We start from the raw sequence: 20,367 nt of genomic DNA on the forward strand, positions 1-20,367 counted from the left end.
TGTAAGACCCAATCCCGTTCTATCAATAGAATGTTTCGAATGCTCTGTGAAAAAAGGGGTCTCCAGATGATATCCAATATTTTCAGCACCAGACCCTCTTTTATTTCCCCCTCTCCACAGACCCCATATTTTGAAAGATTTTTCCACCAAACATCCATTAAACATTTTCCCAACTGTAACCCAACACCACATTAGCCTCCAGCCCTGCCTCTGAGCTGCAGGAAGAAATGAAGAAACATGATATAAAGGAAGGACTAGGGCTCTGGAATTGGACACACGGCGCAGATGGAAGCTCTGTTGTGACAGGCTGTGTGACCCCGTGCAAGTTACATAACTTTTCTGAGTCTTTAGTCCCTCCTCTGTAAAAATGGGGAGAATGATTCCTATTCCACGGAGTTGGCACATGGTGGGAACTCGGCCAAAGCTAATGTCTTCTCTCCCTTATCTCAGGGCCAGTTTAAAAAAAAAAGAAAGAAAGAAAGAAAAGAAACTTGACCTTTTGGGTCAAGCACAGCATTTGGGCAAAGGTATCTTTTTTACCACGGCTTTTGAAATACTGAAAACAGATCATGGGGTCCTGTTGCAGCTCACTGAGACCCTTATTGGGGAAGCTCGGGCCTGCATCTTCTGGGAGGGTAGGTCTGATCGGCACAACTAGCCGGCAGCACCCAAGAAATAGGGAAACCCACTGAAACAAGAGGCCGGCTTGTTGCTTGGGTCAGGGTACACCTGCCAACCTAATAAAATGCCAGAATAGATTCATGGAATTCTGCAAATTGTCCTGCCACCCCCCAGCTGCCTTACTGTCAATAAGCAGGCAAGGGTTTCCTAACACACCACGCCTCCTGTGTGTGAGAGAGCTATCTGGAGCGTGATCTCCGGCAAGCTGGTTCAAATCACAGAGAGCAGGAAATTCATATGGCACATGCTAGAGTTTCTCCTGGGTGCAAGAATATAAAAAAGAAAACAAAAGACAAAACAACAACAAAAACACCTGCAAAATAGCCCTGAGGAGGCTCCGGGCAGAAGGTGTGGCTCTTGACTTCTCAGACACTAGGGACCAGGACCATGGTCATAAGCCAGGCCCAGCTCACAGGAGGGCTTCTCTGTATCTCAGAAGTCCTCAGATAACCCCGAAGCACACTTTAATGTCTGTGTTTAGAGATACTTAAGCCAGATGAGCATAAAGATAATTTAAAAATGAAGGAAAAACCCACAAAGCTTTAAGGACTGAGAAGTTGGTGTGGCTTTCTTTAGCAATCCCTTTCTGTGCTCCCACTTCAGGTTTCTGCAAAAGTTACTGGTACCTTCAGGATTTCTTCTTAAGTTTCTCTTTTTTTGCCCTAATCACTCTAAACATCAACAATACGTTCAGATTAGTGGCACTTCCATGTCACGTGTTTTATTCTGTTCTACAGAGTTCCTTTAAAGGGACTTTATAGGGGCGCCTGGGTGTCTCAGTGTGTTGAGCCTCTGCCTTCGGCTCAGGTAGTGATCTCGGGGTCCTGGGATCGAGCCCCGCATCAGGCCCTCTGCTCAGCAGGGAGGCTGCTTCCCCCTGTCTCTCTGCCTGCCTCTCTGCCTATTTGTGATCTCTGACTTTCAAATAAATACATAAAATCTAAAAAAAAAAAAAAAAAAAAAAGATTTAAAGGGACTTTTTATTTTGTTTTGCCTCCTCCACTCCTGAATTACAAAGGAATCCAGACCTTTAAATCCGGAGGTAGCAAACTTTTTCTTAAAGGGTCAGATAGTAAATATTTCAGTTCTGTGGCTCATATGGTCTCTGTTGCAACTACTCAACTGTGTGTGAAAGCAGTCCAAGATAATCTATAAATGAATGGACATAACTGTGTTCCCAAAAACTTCATTTAAGGACACCAAAATTTGAATTCTGTACAATTTTCATGTGTCACAAAATAGTACTCTTTTCTTGAAATTTTTTCCCCAACCATTTAAAGATATAAAAGCTATCCTTAGGCCATAGGCCATACAAAAATCAGGCAGGGATTTATAATAGAAGTTTGTCAAACAGACAAGATCAATTAGAACCATTGTATCACCCAAGCATTTACTTTCACCACAATGATTACTTCATCTGAAATTAAAGATAAGCTCACATCTCAGGCATTTCTTGCATCAGCTAGTAAATAACTCCTGTGGGTTGGTGGACATGCCCAGAGGTGACAGGCCCTGGGCAATGTGGTTCCAGTGGTCTTGGAGGACAATATCACTTTCCACCAGGAGCATGGTAGAGAGCAGGTTGACAGGGACAGAGTGAACTTTTATGCTTAAAAACGTGCATCCAACAAAGGTAGTGATCCGAAGGGGCATGTGCACCCTGATGTTTACAGCAGCAATGTCCACAATAGCCAAACTATGGAAAGAGCCCAGATGTCCATCAACAGATGAATGGATAAAGAAGATATGGCGTGTGTGCACGCACACACACACACACAAACACACACACACAGAGGAATATTATGCAGCCATCAGAAATGAAATCTTGCCATTTGCAACATGGATGGAACTAGAGGGTATTATGCTAAGTGAAATAAGTCAATCAGAGAAAGACAATTATCACATGATCTCATTCATTCATGGAATTTAAGAAACAACATATGATCTCACTCATATGTGGAATCTAACAAACAAGGAATTTCATAGGGGAAGTGAAAAAAAAATGAAACAAGACGAAACCATAGAGGACAACAAACCAGGAGAGCATGTGATGTAATGAGCACTGGGTATTATATACGACTGATGAATCACAGACCTGTGCCCCTGCAAAAAATAATACATTATATGCTAATTAATTAAATTTAAATTTAAAAAATAAGAAAGACATAAATAAATCAAATAAATAAGAAATGTGCATTTATCCTTCTACCAGAGCTGATCTGTGCTACATATTAGCAGGAGCCACTAGGTGATCACAGGGCCACTATCTTGATGACCTTGAGCTATGTCCTTCCTCACTTCCCCCCAGTCTATAGAAACACACTGCTCTCGTTCAGTTCTTCCTTTTCAAATTCTGGAAAAGCCTTCAGTTAACATAAGCAAAAAAGTTCCCTGGGGTCAACAGTCATATTCGCTCAGAGTTGGTGAACTCTGGGGAAGGGTGAGGGAACTTCCCCATACTTCCTGTCTCTTGATTATCTGAGGACTTTTCCTTGTTGGCAGGTTTAGCACTAACATCATCAAGCGGGATGACATTTATCTTCCCGCTTCTCTTTTTCTCCTGTTTCCTGCCTTCTCTCCAGAGTCTATTTTTCTCCCCACACTGCTGTCTGGCATCCATCCTAATTCTGAAGCTTGGGAATCAGACGCATGCAGGTTCTAGTTCCAGTCTGTCACTTACGAACTGTGTGATTCCAGACACATACATACTCTGAAGAGACCCAAAGGAAAAGGCTAGAGGAAATGCCATAAATGAGGAACTCATGGAGATCAACCATCCTGAGTGGTTCCCTCTAAAGCCTTTTGAAAGGGCAGGAGGCAAGATGGGGGAGGAGAGAGATATACTGAATCTACTAAAACCAGATGTAGGGCAGAGTCCCCCCTCCATTCCTGCAGGCTGGGCGTGCCAGGATAAAGAAAGCCCCTCAAAGGAATTCCTAGGGGAAGCAGACTAGTTCCCCTGGGAGAACAGTAACAAGCCGAACCCTCATAGCTGGAATCCAAAAAGAACATCCAGGATATAGTTCTATTTCTTCGTCCTATGTAAACTCTTTACAAATTCTGACTAGGGGTTTGAGAGTCAGTAGGCTAATGAATGGCCCTCCTGACCATCTTTATATCCTACCCACTTGATGAGCTATAGTTCAGAAAACTGTCAATGAAAAGAAACTGCATTAGTCTAATTTTTTGTTGTTGTTCTGCTGATTTCATTTGAATCCAGAGACCCCCTGATGCTCAGAGTAAAGAAGATGCAGAACAGAAAGAGAAAATAGAGTTCAGTTCAATCCGTATGTTTCCATGCTCTACAGATGCCCATGCTAACGGTGGAGGCAATTACAAGCCACAGGTAAGAGCGTAGCCTCCTGAGATCCCCTGATTGGCTAAATGCTTACACTGGGAATTAATCAAAGGAAGTTAATTGATTTTGACAATTTAAGAAGAAGCAGAGTTGCTCAGGCCTGACTGCTTCCTTTCCCATACAAAACTTATTATTTACCCTAGAAACAGTGTGACTCTCAATGCAAACTAATTTTCTCATCAGTCACGGGTGATTAACCAAAGAGACTTTCTTTTTCATATGGAGAGTACTTAATATCTACAATTTATTTATTTGAATTTACAAATTTAACTCAGCCAATTCCATGGGCTTTGCAAGTGCAGTGAAAATTCTGTTCTTTGGAAAGGTAATTAAGGGCTGAAAAAAATAAACAAAACTCTTAGAATCACCTTCTGAAGTCTAAAAAATATTATTCCCCATTAAACAACCTGAACAGCGACAGCAGTGATTGTTATGCAAACTAACGTATTTAAATCACATTTAATAAAATCAAGACTATCATCATCTGATGAGAACACCTTCTACACAGCCTTTGCAACAGGGTACATTGGGTAGTCACAGTGTTCTAGATCAGGCTGTGGCCCCTGACTATTTAAGGCTCGTTACTCCGTCTTGCCAAGAGTGACCTCCCACGATGGTCACTCAGAGATTCTTGCCCCACACAATTAACTGGACAGGATGCACGACCTGCCCTTACCGGATAAGGTGTCTCACTGCGGCGTCAAACTGCAAAAATATAACCTCCCTTCGAAGGAGGAGTGCTTGGGACACCTGGGTAGGGTCCTGGGGGCTCTGGAGGTTGTCAATCATTTTCTGCAGCTCCTGCAGCTCAGACCCTGGAAGACAGATGACATTTCAATTGGCAGTGGTGACATACAGGCTACGACAGCTAGCCTAACGAGCCATCATTTCACCTCTGAAGCTAACTTTGTCTCTAAATGTATTTCTTTTGTTTGTGAGCATACTAATTATGTTTTGCAAGACCAGCAAAGTCTTATGTTCTAGAACCCAAGGCCTGACTTATCTTTCCTTCCTTCCTTCCTCCCTCAATAAGATAAAAATTTGCTTTGCTTTTCAGCAGAATAAGAACGTACTGTTGAATGGAAGTTTTATATTTTACAAGGCTGCAGCCTCTAGATTGAAAAAAAAAAAAAAATCACAAGGAATGGGAAAATGCAAGTCTGAGTAGATCTGTTAGGGGCTTAAGTTATTATAGATTATAAACCAGCATTTATTTCTCATAGCCATGCCATACAAATCAACCCCTCTGTCACTGGCTCTTCCTGTTACTGGTTTATGGGTTAAAGAAGACTCAAAACCATTAAGGACAAGCATGAAATATGCACTCACTCCTATGTGCACGAGCGTGCACTCACACACATACACATAAACACACACACACCCTCTTCGAGGAGCTTCTCATCATTTTAGGAATAGGTATGAGAGATCCTAAACTGACTTATTTCTTGGACCCTTACTGCAAAAGTGGGCTGGATATAAACAGACTTATATGTGTTTTTTTTTTTTAAGATTTTATTTATTTATTTGACAGACAGAGATCGTAAGTAGGCAGAGAGGCAGGCAGAGAGAGACAGGAGGAAGCAGGCTCCTTGCTGAGCAGAGAGCCCGATGCGGGGCTCGATCCCACGAGCCTGGGATCATGACCCGAGCCGAAGGCAGCGGCTTAACCACTGAGCCACCCAGGCGCCCCCTTATATGTGTTTTTAATGGAAATTTAAGTTAAGGGCCTTCTGCGACACTCAGTGCCGGGTTGAGGAAACTGGCCTGGGTCTAGATGGCTAGAGTGGCATCTCTCCTATTGGCCCAGGAGAGGAGCTAGTCCAAATGGGAGAGCACGGCAAGAAAATGATGGCGCGGACGTGGGTAAGCCCACACTTCCAAGGACATTAGAATGACCTGAAAGTTCCCAACTCCCAGTGACGACAGTGGTGGCCCTCTACTTGACTGCTATGGGAAGACGATTGTGGAAACTGGTCACTGTGCCTGATATGCAGCCTGAGGCAGAAGAGAGAAATGAGAGGGCGATGAAGTATCTCCAGAGTTCCTCTCTCAATAGCTTGTCTAGACCTGAGCAGGCTTCTACCCTATCTGGTCTGGTACTGGATATCTTCCCACACGCAAGGGAGGCAGAGGAATTGAGGGAATGGGGAAGCTGCCCACGAGAGCCTGACCAGAGCAGAACCAGGACTGAGAAGAGTTGCTAATACTTGCACCATATTCTTTGGCTTTAGGAAAAGATGAGCAGCCTAGATTCCATATCCATTTGATGCTTTGCGTATAAGAGAAAAATATTTTTTAGGTACTCGTCCGGCCCCTGAAACATTGGATCCAATCTTCAAAATTTTTATGACTTCTCTATAGATCTGATGGTCATGTTGAACAGAAAAGAAACTTCCACCAGAAGAGGAGTCACACTGGAGTGACTCATACAGGAATTTTAGTGGCGGCTGGGAGGAGGGCTTGTCAGTGAGCCTTATTTGTTCAAGGCCTAGCGTGATGGTCTGTAGGTAAGACAGTCTGTGGGCTAAGTAGCAACCGGAGGTGGGGTGGAGGGAAGGTTTAGAATCCTCCGCAATGACAATGAAAAAAGAATATGAAGGGACACGCAGCCTATAAGGAAAGCTCTGTTAAATGTAAAGTGTGTTTGGGGGCGCCTGGGTGGCTCAGTCGGTTAAGCGGCTGCCTTTGGCTCGGGTCACGACCCCAGGGTCCTGGAATTGAGCCCCGCATCGGGCTCCCTGCTGAGCGGGGGGCCTGCTTCTCCCTCTCTCTCTGCCTGCTGCTCTGCCTACTTGTACTCTCTATCTGTCAAATAAATAAACAAAATCTTAAAAAAAAAAAAAATGTAAAGTGTGTTTGGACAAGGGTTAGAAGGTAGTAAAGACCAACAAGAATGTTTCTCTTGTTCCAGTGGCTGGTGTCAGATAATTTTTCTCTTTTCGTTTACATGTGCGTTATATGTACGTCTTCTCACACCATCACTGCCCAGCAAAATTGTTCTGTAGCATTATCCCCAAAACACAGATGTGGAGGTGGGCACTCCTCTTTCTTTGTTGTTTACAGATTTTAGGATCCTCATTTAGGCTCCCCTTTCTTAGCGGCATCAAGTGGCTGCTGGGTGGGAGGGAAGGGGGCAGACAGGGCGGGGCAGGAGGCCTCCCCGTGAGGCTGGGGCAGACGGTTGCCGTGTAGTTGTGGTGGGAAGCGGGGTGTTGGCAGTAGACCCTCAGCCAGAAAACGTCAGGAAACAAGCCTTTCTCCCAAGAGGGTCCCATTTGGTAAAACAGAGAGAGAGAGAGAGAGAGAGAATATGGAATCACGATGGGCCTGTCTCCACATGAATACTCAAGAACCCGTACATTTTGCGCTTAGTTGGCCTCAAGAGTTCCTGAAACCCTAACTTTATATGGATAGTATTTGGGCTTTCACTGGCCTCCTAAACCTTTACAGGGAAATCACAGCGCAAACTCCCACATGCCGATTACATCCTCTGCTGATCCAAAGGGAGTGGCTGGCTTTCAGGGAAGGAGAGGAGTTGTCCCGGGCCCCCCAGCGCATGCTCCGTGTCAAAGCGCTGCTGCTTCCTCCGTCAAGTGGGAGGACCCAAGCTGAAATGCGGAGCGTCCCCTTGAAGAATATTTTAAAGCACCTAAGCCCACAAAAGTCATTTAATCTAACTCCAAATAGCTTGGCAATAGCTGAGAGGAGTTGGGCAAGGAGGGGAACAGACCCATCTCCTCTGTTCACCTCACTTCTCCTTCTTCTCCTTGCCTCCTTCTGGGAAGTGGGCCAGGAACTGAGCAACTGAGGCTTTTTTAACAAGATGATTATCTTAGAGCGGGATTTTTTTTTTTTTTTTTTTTTTTTTTTTGTGCAGTTTGCTCTTTATCTATTTTCAGCAGAGCAGAGTATGCAAAACTTTGCACGTTCTCCCTGGAGCACAAATGTTTTCGCTGGCAACACGACAGACGGCATACCTCTAATTGCACACCTTGGAAAGCCTGGGCCCCACATATTTCAATGGTTTCGGTTCAGAAGCGTATAAATAGTAAGAAACCGATTTCCTTTATCCTGAATTCTAGGTCCTCAATAATTTGGCCTCATTCCCTCCTGTTCCTCAGTGTCACATGGTAGGCTCAGCATCCTCTGGACTGGCCATGTGTACTCTGGCCTGTTGCCTTTGCCAGTGTCCTTTTCTGGTCTTGCCAAGACCACCCATCCTAGTTTTCTCCCTCGATTCAAGGGAGGGCAAGTACCCCCAGATCACCTTCCCTGAACACTCTGCCCTCCCAGCTGCTGGAGGAGTTCCTATGCAGGGTCCTTCTTGGGGAAGATGGCTCTGGCTCTATCTTGGCTTCTAACTCATCTCCATGGCTTCCTATCCCATCCTTCCACGCATCCCTATCTGAAGCCCAGTCTCCACACCCTCCCCAAATCCAGCACCTCCCTCGAGAGTGTCCTAGCTGATCACCTGAGTAAACCCCTTTTATAACAGTCCTGGAATTAGCAAAAGGCCCTAAGTGTGCTTTGGAACTTCTCTACTTTCTTCTTGATTCTTACAATGAAGCCGTGCTGGTAGTTCTGAAATCTCATTACACAATTCTGTGTAATCTCAAAAAAAAAAAAAAAAAAAAAAAAAAATCTGTGTTTTCTGCTGAGTCAGCCCCAAGCCATCCCCTTTTCATGCTGCTTCTCCTCAGAAACCAGCATCGACCCTCCTCCAGGATCGCCACTCATACCCTTCCCCAGGTCTCCCATCTGAACATTTACAGTTTCCATCAGTGTTCAGTGACACCTTGCACATCTACCAGCAAACAAATCAGGGTCTCCCAGAAACACCTTTTCTTTATGCACTGGCCAGAGAGAAATAGATTCAGAGTATCTTACACTCGTTTGAAGAATGCTAGGTTTAAATAAGCATATTATCATCTCATTCCATCGGCTCTTCTCATCCTTTAAAATCCTTGGTTACCCTGTTATAATGTATTGTGATTAATTAATATTTACATAACTACTGACGTAATTTGGCTGCAAGTCAAGTTATTAAAATAACGAGATCAGTTTCCCTACTTTTGATCAACCCAGCTTACTAAGCATTTCAGTCTTTAATTTACCTTGTGCATTTATCTTAGAACTTAATGCTTATTTAGGGTTTATGGATTAGCACTTGGCAGATAAAACTAAAGCCTCAATCATTCTTACTTCAGGACCATGAGGCTACTGTTAGCTAACAGAGACAGTCTGCAAAAAATTCTTGACAATGAATGCTTGGCTCTGACCTTGCCATATTAGTTCACAAAGGCCAGAAAGGGGATGAAAGAAAACTAGTGTATAGTAAGGGCATGTACATTCTTGTAGAAGCTTTACATAGATTTTAATCCACAGAACATCTCCATGAAACAGGTGTTATCACCCCCATTTTATAGATGGAGAGAGACCTGGAGAATCAATTGTCCAGCGTCCAGTAACCAAGAGGCAGATACAGGGTAAAAACCCAGGCTGGCCCAGGTCCTGGCTTGCTTTACTTTGTGGTTTAACCTGCAAATGTGGAATTAATTAGTTTGGAGACAGTATATCATAAGGGTTTGCCCTTTGCCCTTCTTCTTACTGTCATTTATGAAAAGAATAATTTAGTTCTGTCTTTCCAAGTATTAAGAGCTTTGTATTAGTTAACTAGGTGGGGGGAATCTTTGCACAATGTATGTGTTTATCAAGTCATCACATTGTACACTTTAAAGAGCTTCCAATTTTATTTGCCGATTATATTTCAGTGAAGTTGGAGGGAGAAGAGAGCTTCATAGAATTGGAAGTGAATACCAAAGGTGATCCGAGTCACTGCTAATCACTTACCGATGCCCTCAGTTCCTCCCCAGTCGCCTTTCAGGGGGTTAGCACTTAGAGGAAATTCAAAACATGTTGGACAATTTCCAAGTTGAGCAAAACTGAAAAGGTAGGCCACGATGTCATGGAGAGAGGCTATTAGCTGTAGAGTTAGCTGTAAGGCTTGGAAAGCTTCCTGTGGGTAAAATCAACAGAAAGAAATACATTTTAAGAAGTTTCTAAGAGATGGGAGGGAGACAAACCATAAGAGACTCTTAATCTCACAAAATAAAGTGAGGGTTGCTGGGGGGAGGGGGATGTGGAGAGGGTGGTGGGGTTATGGACATTGGGGAGGGTATGTGCTATGGTGAGTGCAGTGAAGTGTGTAAGCCTGACCATTCACAGACCTGTACCCCTGGGGCAAAATTATTTGTTATATATAACAAATAACATTATATGTTAATAAAAATAACTAATAACACCCCCCCCCCCAAATTGGGGCACCTGGGTGGCTCAGATGACTAACGTGGCTCAATTCATGATTCCAGCATCCTGGGATAGAGCCTTACATTGGGCTCCATGCTCAGCAGGAAGCCTGCTTCTGCCTCTCCCACTCCCCCTGCTCGTGTTCCCTCTCGCACTGTGTCTCTCTCTGTCAAATAAATAAATAAAATCTTTAAAAAAAGAGAGAGGGAGAATGTAAATGTAAAAGAGAATATTAAAAAAATACATGCGCACATCAATCAGGGATAATATCTTCAAACAGGAATATTAAACATTCTCACAGTATAATACAGGTTAGTAATTACAGAATAATATCTGAAAAACAGAACACAAACCTACTCCTCAACCAGATTATATGCCTTTGGACAAGGTACGTCCTAGAGTGAGGGGTTTAAAGCAATGTGTTTCTCTTTGCTTAAAGACACTGGTGACCAGAAACATAGCAAAATGTGTTTGCAGGACCACTGATAGATTACAAGTGTCACAGATAAACTCCTAGCAGGAACCCGTATTCAGATACCCCTGTCGAGAGGGAACACCTGTAAGCAAAGTGTAGGTATTTATCAATGTAGTTTAAACACACAAATAAAAAAGATCAAACCCTGGACCTTAACTATTAACATTCAAGTGAAGGAAAAGTGGAAAATGATGATCCAACTTAAAGAAGGTAGTATTTACATATATAAAACCTAATTATCTTTACACTTAATAGTTATAAAATATATACTATATATTTTGAAACATCTAAAATTCTTTAATGATAGAAAGGGCAGTTCTATTTTTAATTATTTGAGGAAATTTCATACTGTTTTCCATAATGGCTGCACCAATTTACATTCCCATCCACAAGATACAAGGGTTCTCTTTTCTCCACATCTTTGCCAAGACTTGCTGTCTCTTGTCATTCTGACAATAGCCTTCCTAACAGGCGTAGGGTGCTCTCTCATTGTGGTTTTGATTTGCCTCTCTCTGAGGATCAGTGATGTTGAGCATATTTTCATGTACCTGGTGGCCATCTGGTTGTCTTCTTTGGAAAAATGTCTAATCATGACCTTTGCCCGTTTTAAAGTCAGATTTTATTGTTGTTGTTTTGTAGGAGTTCCTGAGTTCCTTACATATTTCAGGTATTACCCCCTTATCAGATAATGTGGTTTGCAAATATTTGTCCCATTCTGTAAGTTGCCTTTTCATTTTGTTGTTTCCTTGGTTGAGCAGAACCTTTTTAGTTTGATAGAGTTGCATTTATTTATTTTTGCTTTTGTTGCCTATTCTTTTCATATTATATCCAAAATATCATCACCATGACCAATGTCAAGCTTTTCCCACTTTCCTCCAAGAGTTTTGCAGTTTTCAGTGTTACATTTAGTCTCTAATCCACCTCAAATTAATTTTTGTGAGAGGTGAGAAGTAGGGGTCCAGTTTCATTCTTTCGTGTGTAGAACTACCATATGATCCTCCTACTCCTGGGTACACACCCAAAGTCAGTATCTCAGAGAGATTATCTACACTTTCATGTCCATTGCAGCATTACTCATAATAGGCAAGCTATGGAAATGATCGAAGTGTCCAGTGGATGGATAAATGGATAAAAAAAATGTGAAACACACACACAGAAGGATATTATTCACATATTAAAAAAAGAAAGATCCTGCCATTTAAAAAAGCATGGATGAGCCTGGAGGATATCACGCTAAGTAAAATAACCAGATAGGAAAAGACACATTGGACAATCTCACTTATATGTTGAATCTAAAACAATAAACAAAATGTTGAAATCATAGAAGAGTAGCTACCAACGAGTGGGAAATGGATAGGCGTTGACCAAAGGGTACACATTTTCAGTGTCGGATGAATAAATCCTGAGGATCTAATGTGTAGCATGCTGCCTCTAGTTAATAATCACGTATTGCATACTTGGAACTTGCTAGGAGAGTAGATAAGTGTTCTTACCACATGCAAAAGTAGGTAACTATGTGAAGAGATAGATACGTTAATTAACTGGGGTAATCATTTTACAAGGTACACATATGTTAAATCATGTTACACACTTCAAATATATACGATTTACTGATTAGTTACATCTCAGTAAAACTGGGGCAGGGGCCAAGAAGGTAAGAAACCTAGGGTGTTAAACCTAGGTTTTCACTTAACAAAGAACAATCAGACTGTTCCCAACGGCCATTTTTCAGCGCTACACTTGACTTAGAAAATACTTACTTGAGTACTCTGTGTATTTCTAGATTTACTTTTTCTATGGTTATCAATATGACCCTCTAACAGGAAGTCAGGTACACAGAGCAGCCCCTCAGAAAGACAGGCTGATGGCTCCGCCTGCGATCTCCACCTGTCATTAGCTTCAGGGCCTCCGGGTGGGATTTTCCGTGAAGGGTGTGGGAGGAAATCGAGGATTAATAAGGAATGCGGGAGGCTGGGATTCGTGTTCATTAGTGACTGGGGAGAAACAGAACGCGGGGAAATAATGAGGCCCGAGAGAAAGGATTATGAAGCAGGCAAAAATATTGGGAGCGCTGTGCAGACTTCGGGTACTAGATATCCCTGGAAAAAAACAAGAGATGTTCTCTGTGATTGACACGCTTAACCGCGAGACATAACAAAGCCCCAGCCGGTTTTCATTCTGGCACACGTCAAGAAATACAAACCTCTTCTGGCAGAGTTTTGAACATAACCAGCACTTCAGAAGGATGGGGCAGGAACCATAAATTGAGGAAGACTTTCCCGTCAGCCGACAGCAAACCCCGCGGCCGGGCCTGAAAACTCCTGTGGCATTATAAGAAAGTTTGGGTCAGCACAGCATTTCTCTTTAAAAAAGCAGACACCCCGATGGGAACTATTTCTAACACGGCCCTGAAGCCACTGCTCCGGGCTGGGGTGACACCGGAGCCGAGCTGGAGCCCAGCATCCAGGCCCCGGGCCAGCACGTCTCCCTTGCAGGCAGCTCCCAGGTGGCCTCGGGTATAAATAACTGCGGAGAGCAGCGGGGAGGCTGCATTTATCCCCGGCTGTGTTGGAGGAAGGAGTGGGTTTGGAGGGCAGGAAAGGTGTGGTGAGAAAGCAGAGAGAGACCTGAGTGAGGTGGCTGGCACCGTTCTGGGTGTTACGTATTTTCTCACTGAATTCTTGTGTCCTTAGAATGTACCTGTGTTGTTATTTGACAGAGGAGGAGACTGAGGTCCTAGGAGAACCTCGCCTGCCCAGCTCCTAAGAGATGAAGTTGAGACTTACTTTGTTTTATTTTTTTAAGTTTTTTTTTGTTGTTGTTGTTAGAGCACAGACAGGGAGGAGAGGGAGAAGCATGTTCCCCATGAGCATGGACCATGAGGCGGGACTCGATCCCAAGACCCTAGGATCCTGACCTGAGCAGAAGGCAGCCGCCTGAAGCCTTCGAAGCCCGACGTGCACCTCCCTGGGGGCCCTGGGGAGAAACCACCCTCCCGAATTTTACATTCATCGCTGTTAGTTTTTCTTTGTGGTTTTACCATAATTGGATAAAACATTAAAAGATTATTTTGTTGGGTTTTGCCTGTGTTTGACCTTCACACCAATGGAAGCTCGTGATCTTTCCGGTATACCCACTGGGGGAAGGTGGCATCTTGACCTGGTTTCTATGTCATCTCAGGAATGAGGTGGCCCACTGTAACAGAGGGTGGGGTAGGGGGGCTGTTTTCCATTTGAATGGATTTGGTGCCTTTAAGTCTAATTGTGTTCATCTGGTGTGAAAATGGTGCTTGTGCAGTTAACAGGTGTGGATTCTGGCAGCAGAGGACCCCATTCTGAGACCAGCTTCCATCACCCACAGCTGTGTGGCCTTAGATGCACTACCATCTGAGTCCTTGCATACATAAAGTGGAGATAATGATTCCCAACTCACAGAATTGATGTAAGGAATAATTTTTAAAAAGAGTACCAAGCTTGTGAAAAATCTTTTATAAGTTGTGAGGCGCTCTACAAAGTTTGCTGTTAGAATGCTAAGGTGAGGGTATCTAGCAAAGGGGCCAAAGCTGGGTAGGGGGCAAGGAACCCCTGTGGCCCAGTAGAGAGGCCTTGTAGGAACCCTTGGGGTTATTTGTTAACAAGTGGGAACCTGAACACACTAACAAGAGGATGTCCTAGAATTGAGGGTTATAGGGCAAGGCCAGAGAAGGGTGCCACCTTAGACTCATCTCGGCTATGCTAGACAAAGCAGGCCTCACAGACACACAGACAGACAGTGGAAGGAGGTGTGCGGTGGGTATGGAGCCCCCTAACCCTGCCACACAACAGCCCCTCCCCCTTAAGCACTCTGCTCTTCCCACTGTCCCTAGTCCTGGACGGTTGTGTCCACTCTTGTGGCTGCAAAGGCCATCCATTCACCGGTGATACCCGAATCCACCTGTGCGCGCCCGGTCCCCTCCCCAGCTCCCCACTTCCAACTTGCCTCCTGTTGGTTGGTAGGGTTTCAGATCCTCTCAGTCAAAGAAGGCAAGAACTGAACTTACCCTCTACCACCCCAATCCTGTGCCTCGTCCTCTGTTAAAACAGCCACAACCCTCAGTCACCCAAGCCAGAAATTGGGGAGTCATTTTGAGAGCCTCCCTTCTCTTTTACTCTTCAGGTCCTACTCATCCCACTGTTGTTCATACTTGCACCCAGTTGTCTTGCCCAGTTCCCTCATCCCTGGCAAGGACTCCTGGTGGGAGGTCCTCACCTTCTGGGGGGCACTTTGGAAATCACAGGGGTGTTTTTTGACTCTTGTTATTGTTTCTGGGTCTCTGGGAGAGATTCAGATGACCCTTTCCACTTACTAAAGTGAAATGTAACTCATTTTAACCGAGGGCTGAATGTTTTCAATATCAAACATTCGGAGTATGAGACTTTTTGAATCATTAAAACTCTACGTGAAGTGCATCATTGGCCTTAAAGCCACCTTTCAAGTCTCAGGGTTTTAATCAGGTAATTTGAGGCTTGGGAACAAAGGATGGTGTTAGTTTGGAGAATTTCCTTTATTTCAGTAACCACAAAGTCAAACTTTCCTGTCCCGGAGCAGATCAAAGCCAGGGTAACCCAGTCTTATCTCTATTGTTCAGTTCACAATGTCCAAAGGTGCCCCAAAGAAACATCAAATATCAACAATAAAAAGTCACCAGGGCCTGCGGCCAAGCACACGAGGTTGCAGGCCGAGGGGCTGGCCCCAACAGTGTGAATGAACCAGTCCTTGGCCTCGGAGAAGCACATACATCCCTCACGGCCCTCTACCAAGTGTTACCCTTTATTTCTCAACCATTCTTTCCTTCCATTTCCACCCAGCCATCTGCTGGGGAAGGACAGAGAGAGTAGCAGAAAGCTCTGGGTCCGAAGCGCAGGGGTATAGCCCGTTCTCAGCCCCTCAAGGAAGGTTCCTCCCCACTCCTTGTGGATGGCCCACCAACTCCCTAGCCTGTCAGTTTCTTACCTGCTTGACGTCATCCCCTTTCTCCTCCCTTCCCCTCCAGCCATCCACGCTGGGGCCACATTCCAGACCTTATCATTACCTGGGACCACCTCCCCTCCAAAGACTTAAACCCCAAACCCCCTTTCCCATCTTTTCCTACACCCACCTTTTATTCCAGTTTCTTCACTCATCTACTCCCAGTGAACCTCCATTATCCCCACAAAATATGCTCCTTGACATCGTCCAGCCCTCTGGTCTCCCCTTTCATCTGACATTCCATTCTGACTTCTCTCCTTTCCCTGCCCACACTGGGTCTCGCAGTCAAGCATAGGAACTACTCTCTCACCAGAACCTTCCAGTCTCTGCTTCCTTGTATTCACTCCTTACCTACATAGCAAAACCCCAACTCTGGATCCTTCTGACTATTATGCTTTTGGCTTCTAGCTGCATGTTGCTGAGCACAGCTGGAGGAAATCACAGCACTAATTGTACTGATGCAACAATGAGTAAATGGTTTCCAGCCTGAGCTGTGTCACCCTGGGACAACCCTTATTCTTTCCTTTGATCAGCTTTCATGCCCATTTCCTTTTCTAATAATTCCAAGACTTCTTTCGGCCTCATACCAAATTCTTGCCAGCAAATGATGACACGATCTTATTTCATATTTGAATTAAAGGCCATTGGCTGGAACTTCCCCTACCTCCAGTGGGCCGTTTCCCCTACCTCCATCTGCCCCTTCAGTCAAGGTCAAAGGCAGAGGTACACATCTGGGATATGAAATGAAGATGGCCACTGCCCTCAAGGTTCTTACATTTCTGAAGCAACTAGATTTATGCATGATTTATGATAGAAGCATGGTGGAATGGAAGCACAGTTGGTCGTTGAACAACACAAGGGTTCAGGGGTGCTAAACCACCTTGAAGTCAAAAATCTGTGCATAACTCTTGACTGCTATGAAACTAACTACTAATAGCCTACTGTTGACCATATACATGGATAGTTGATAAACACATATTTTGTATGCTATATATATTATATACTGAATTCTTATAATAAAGGAAGCTAGAGAAAAGAAAATGTTATTAAGAAAATCATAAGGAAAACACATTTGCAGTACTCTACTATATTTATAAAAGACAAATCCATTTATAAGGGGACCTGTGCATTCAAAACCATGTTGTTCAAGGGCCAACCAGGTATGAAAGTGCTGGAAACATCCAGATTAGGGAGCATCAAGACCTGTTGGGAGGTCTCAAAAGGAAGAAATAAGGAAGAAATAAGAAATTCACCACTGAGGCTTACAAGCTGTGATTCAGTATCTCCCTCTCTACATTTTTCCTCTTTAGGACACGACCATTTGTTCCCCATTTAAAGGAACTGTGATAAAATATATGTAACATAAAATTTATCATTGGAACTGTCTTTAAGTGTAGAGTTCAATGGCATTAAGTACTTCCACATTGTTGTGCAACTGTCTCCAGAACTTTTATCCATCTTCCAGAATGGAAACTCTGTACCAATTAAATAATAATTGCACTGCCATCTTTTTATTTATCCAAGCCAGAGGCTCTGGGTAACACCCAGCTTCCTCCTTTGCCTTTAGCCTCCCATCAAATCCAGCACCTGGCCAACTGGTTTTACCTCCTACACATCTCCTGTCTGTACAGCTTCGGTAGCTTCCTAAATGAGATTCCCAACCATCATCTTACACCCCCTTTGCCTGCTGTGGAAGGACACATGCCAGACTTTTGGATCTTGCTCATGATTCTGTACATTCTCCTCCTCATTGCTCTTCCTCATACACCCTGGCTGGGAGCCACTCAAGGGTGCATGTGCTGTCTCGCATCTCTGTGTCACTGTACCTGCGGGTCTCCCAGCTTGAACTGAAGTTCTTCTCCTGGTGTGCCCGAAACACTCACCATCCACTAAGTCCCAGGTTAAGCATCCCCTTTACCCTGCAGCCTGCCTGGCTCCCCATCCCCACCTCCCCAATCCCTAAGAAAATAATGAACATTTCCTGGAGGGTGTTGCTTTTATTATTCTTTTATTATATTTTAGTCTTTATCGCAATGTATTGTAATTACCTATTTTCCCAGGGCACCTGGGTTAAGCCTCTGCCTTTGGCTCAGGTCATGATCTCAGGGTCCTGAGATTGAGCCCCACATCAGGATCCCTGGTCAGCAGAGACTCTGCTTCTCCCTCTGGCCCTCCCCTCATTCATGCTCTCTCTCGCACTCCCTCGCTCGCTCTCAAATAAATAAATAAAATCTTTTTTAAAAAAACTACCTATTTCCCCTTGCCTAAAGGGCAAGGACAATGTCTATCCATTGCAGTACAGCTCTTGGCACCAAGGTTGTCATGCACTGTTGTTTGGGTTGTGCCCTGAGGCAGCCAGCTGTGGCTGAGATGCAGCCTAAGTTTTACTTGCCAAGCTCTGCACCCTGGCAGGGGGTTACACCTGCCCAGAGGAAGGGGCGCTTTCTTTCAATGAACATAAACACCATATGGGATCGTGGCTCTACCTGTCAAACAGTAAGGGTTTGACTGATGTTCTCACATTAACCCCTCTCTCCCGTCTTCACTCCAGCTGCCGACACCGCTGCTCTTGAAATATGCCCAAGCATCATCCTAGTCTCCAAACTCTAGTCTCCTCTGGAGCCACGAAAAGCAAGGAGGCCTCAAGGGGCATCCTTCTTGGGAGAAGAACTCTCCTTGTCTCCTCTTCCATAGAGATTTGGATTTGGGGATAAGATTGTCTCTGTTGAAAGTAAATACAGTACATTACAGCCTTTAAAGGATTGAATAGCACCTTGGAATTTTAAACCTACAGAACTGACATGGATCTGCTGGTCAAGGGATGGCAAACACAACCAGGGAGGCCACCTTGCCCCTGCCCTTGGCCATGACAGACATTGCCAATCCATTACAACACACTCATAAGCTTGGGATGTCTCAGAATCCTCCATAGGGCATTAATTGTTAGAACTGACATATAAAAGAAAACTTTTTATCTTCGACCTAACCCAACTCCATATTTTAAGAATGAGATGAGTGAGGACCTGTCCCTCCATGACCCTCATCATTCCCCAACTCTGTCCCTTCATCTCTAGTTAATCTCGTTCTGGGGTGAATCCCATCTATCATTTCACGAACACTTCTAGATGGTCCCTTTCAAAGGAAGTCTTTCCTCAGCAGTTCCATTCCTTGGAATCAAACTCTAGACAACCTAGCACTGAAAATCTTAGCATGTTGAACTTCAGAGAGCTGCTTTAATGTCCTCACTCATCAGATGAAGAGTGGAGGTTCAAAGACTGAAGAGAAGTGATTTGCCTGAGACCTCAGGGCGACTTACAATTGAGCTGGGCAAAGTCCAAATATTCTAACTCCAAGACCATGACTCTCTCCCCTCGACCTCCTTGTGGCCGATGTTCATTTTTGTTAATACTCAGTACATGGAATCACAGACTTTTGAGTTAAAAATAATCTTATACTTTTTTAAGCTTCCACATAAGACAGAAGTTCCTTTCTCTATTGCTCTGTTCTCTCTGGTGTATTAAAAGGGAAAGGTTGAAATCTGGAGAGTTTAGGAAGTAGGAGATAGGTATAGCCAAAAAATACTGAATCTTTATCAGTCACTGCTTATCTACTGTCTGACTCTATGACTTGGGCTCTGGGTGAGCCCTTACTTTGCTCACACTTCTATTGACCAGAGTCCTACCATGAAATTATCACACGCTGACCAGATGATTTAGGGCTCTAGGCTCATCCCCCTTAAATGATGGTTTCCCTTGATCTTTAGGAAACACGGTCATCTACAATAAACAATACAGGACTAGAGCAAGACCTGCAAGTCAGAGACATTTTTTTTTTTTCTTTTTCTTTCTACTTCCTGATCTCCTTATTTGGGTGCTTCAAGTAAAACAGATCAGAAGCAAAAACAGACTTCCTGAATACATTTGATCCTAAGCATAAATGTAGTGAATATGTGGTTAGACTTCTGGAAACTATTTTAAAAATTTGATCCCAAGTATAGATACAGCTTAATAAATGGTTGACTTGGCTAGTGGGTAGATGAGATAATGAAACTAAGAAGTCAGAGGATTATCCTGTGATGTTTCATAGGAGAGAAAGATACACTTCAGCCTCATTGGGCAACAGGTGTACAGTCAAACCCTTGAGCAAAATAGTCAGTGTACTGAGGTGTATTTGCCCTACCCTTCCTTCAAATGCATTCTTCCATTGGGTAAATGTGGAAGTCGACCCAAGTGGACGCACTGGCTGAGCTCATGAGACAGGCACTGGTCTCCACAAACTGGAGTTTGTGTCAAGGTAGGACTGGTCACTATTTTGGTAGCCAGCTATCAGTCAGTCAAGGGCCTGCAAACTCGAGCTTTTTTCATTCTCCAGATTTCTCTAGCCAGTTCTATCATCCCCCCCCCCTTTTTTTTTTTTTAAGTGAGCTCTGACTTACCTGTCACCTCCTCTTTTAACTTCTCCCTGAGGCCCTGGGCTACAGTTAAACACTCCCTTTTTTTTTTTTTTTTAAAGATTTTATTTATTTATTTGACAGACAGAG

The 20,367-nt window shown here is 43.9% G+C and overlaps 1 protein-coding gene across 6 annotated transcripts in view; it reads right to left on the minus strand.

Moving 5' to 3' along the window:
• LOC131833517 (uncharacterized) overlaps nt 1–20,367 on the minus strand; it is a 206,821-nt gene that overhangs the window by 70,876 nt on the left and 115,578 nt on the right. For all 6 annotated transcript variants that reach the window (XR_009354499.1, XR_009354500.1, XR_009354501.1 and 3 more), the window contains exons 29-31: nt 13,024–13,141; nt 9,890–10,055; nt 4,716–4,854 (exon numbers count right to left, since the gene is read on the minus strand). Coding sequence is in view for 3 of the 6 variants with exons in the window: in XM_059176879.1 (XP_059032862.1) it covers nt 4,716–4,854; nt 9,890–10,055; nt 13,024–13,141 (423 nt within the window). In the remaining 3 variants the exon portion in view is untranslated. The remainder of the gene's footprint in view (nt 1–4,715; nt 4,855–9,889; nt 10,056–13,023; nt 13,142–20,367) is intronic.

Source organism: Mustela lutreola, chromosome 6 (genome assembly GCF_030435805.1).
Source record: "Mustela lutreola isolate mMusLut2 chromosome 6, mMusLut2.pri, whole genome shotgun sequence".
NCBI lineage: Eukaryota > Metazoa > Chordata > Mammalia > Carnivora > Mustelidae > Mustela > Mustela lutreola.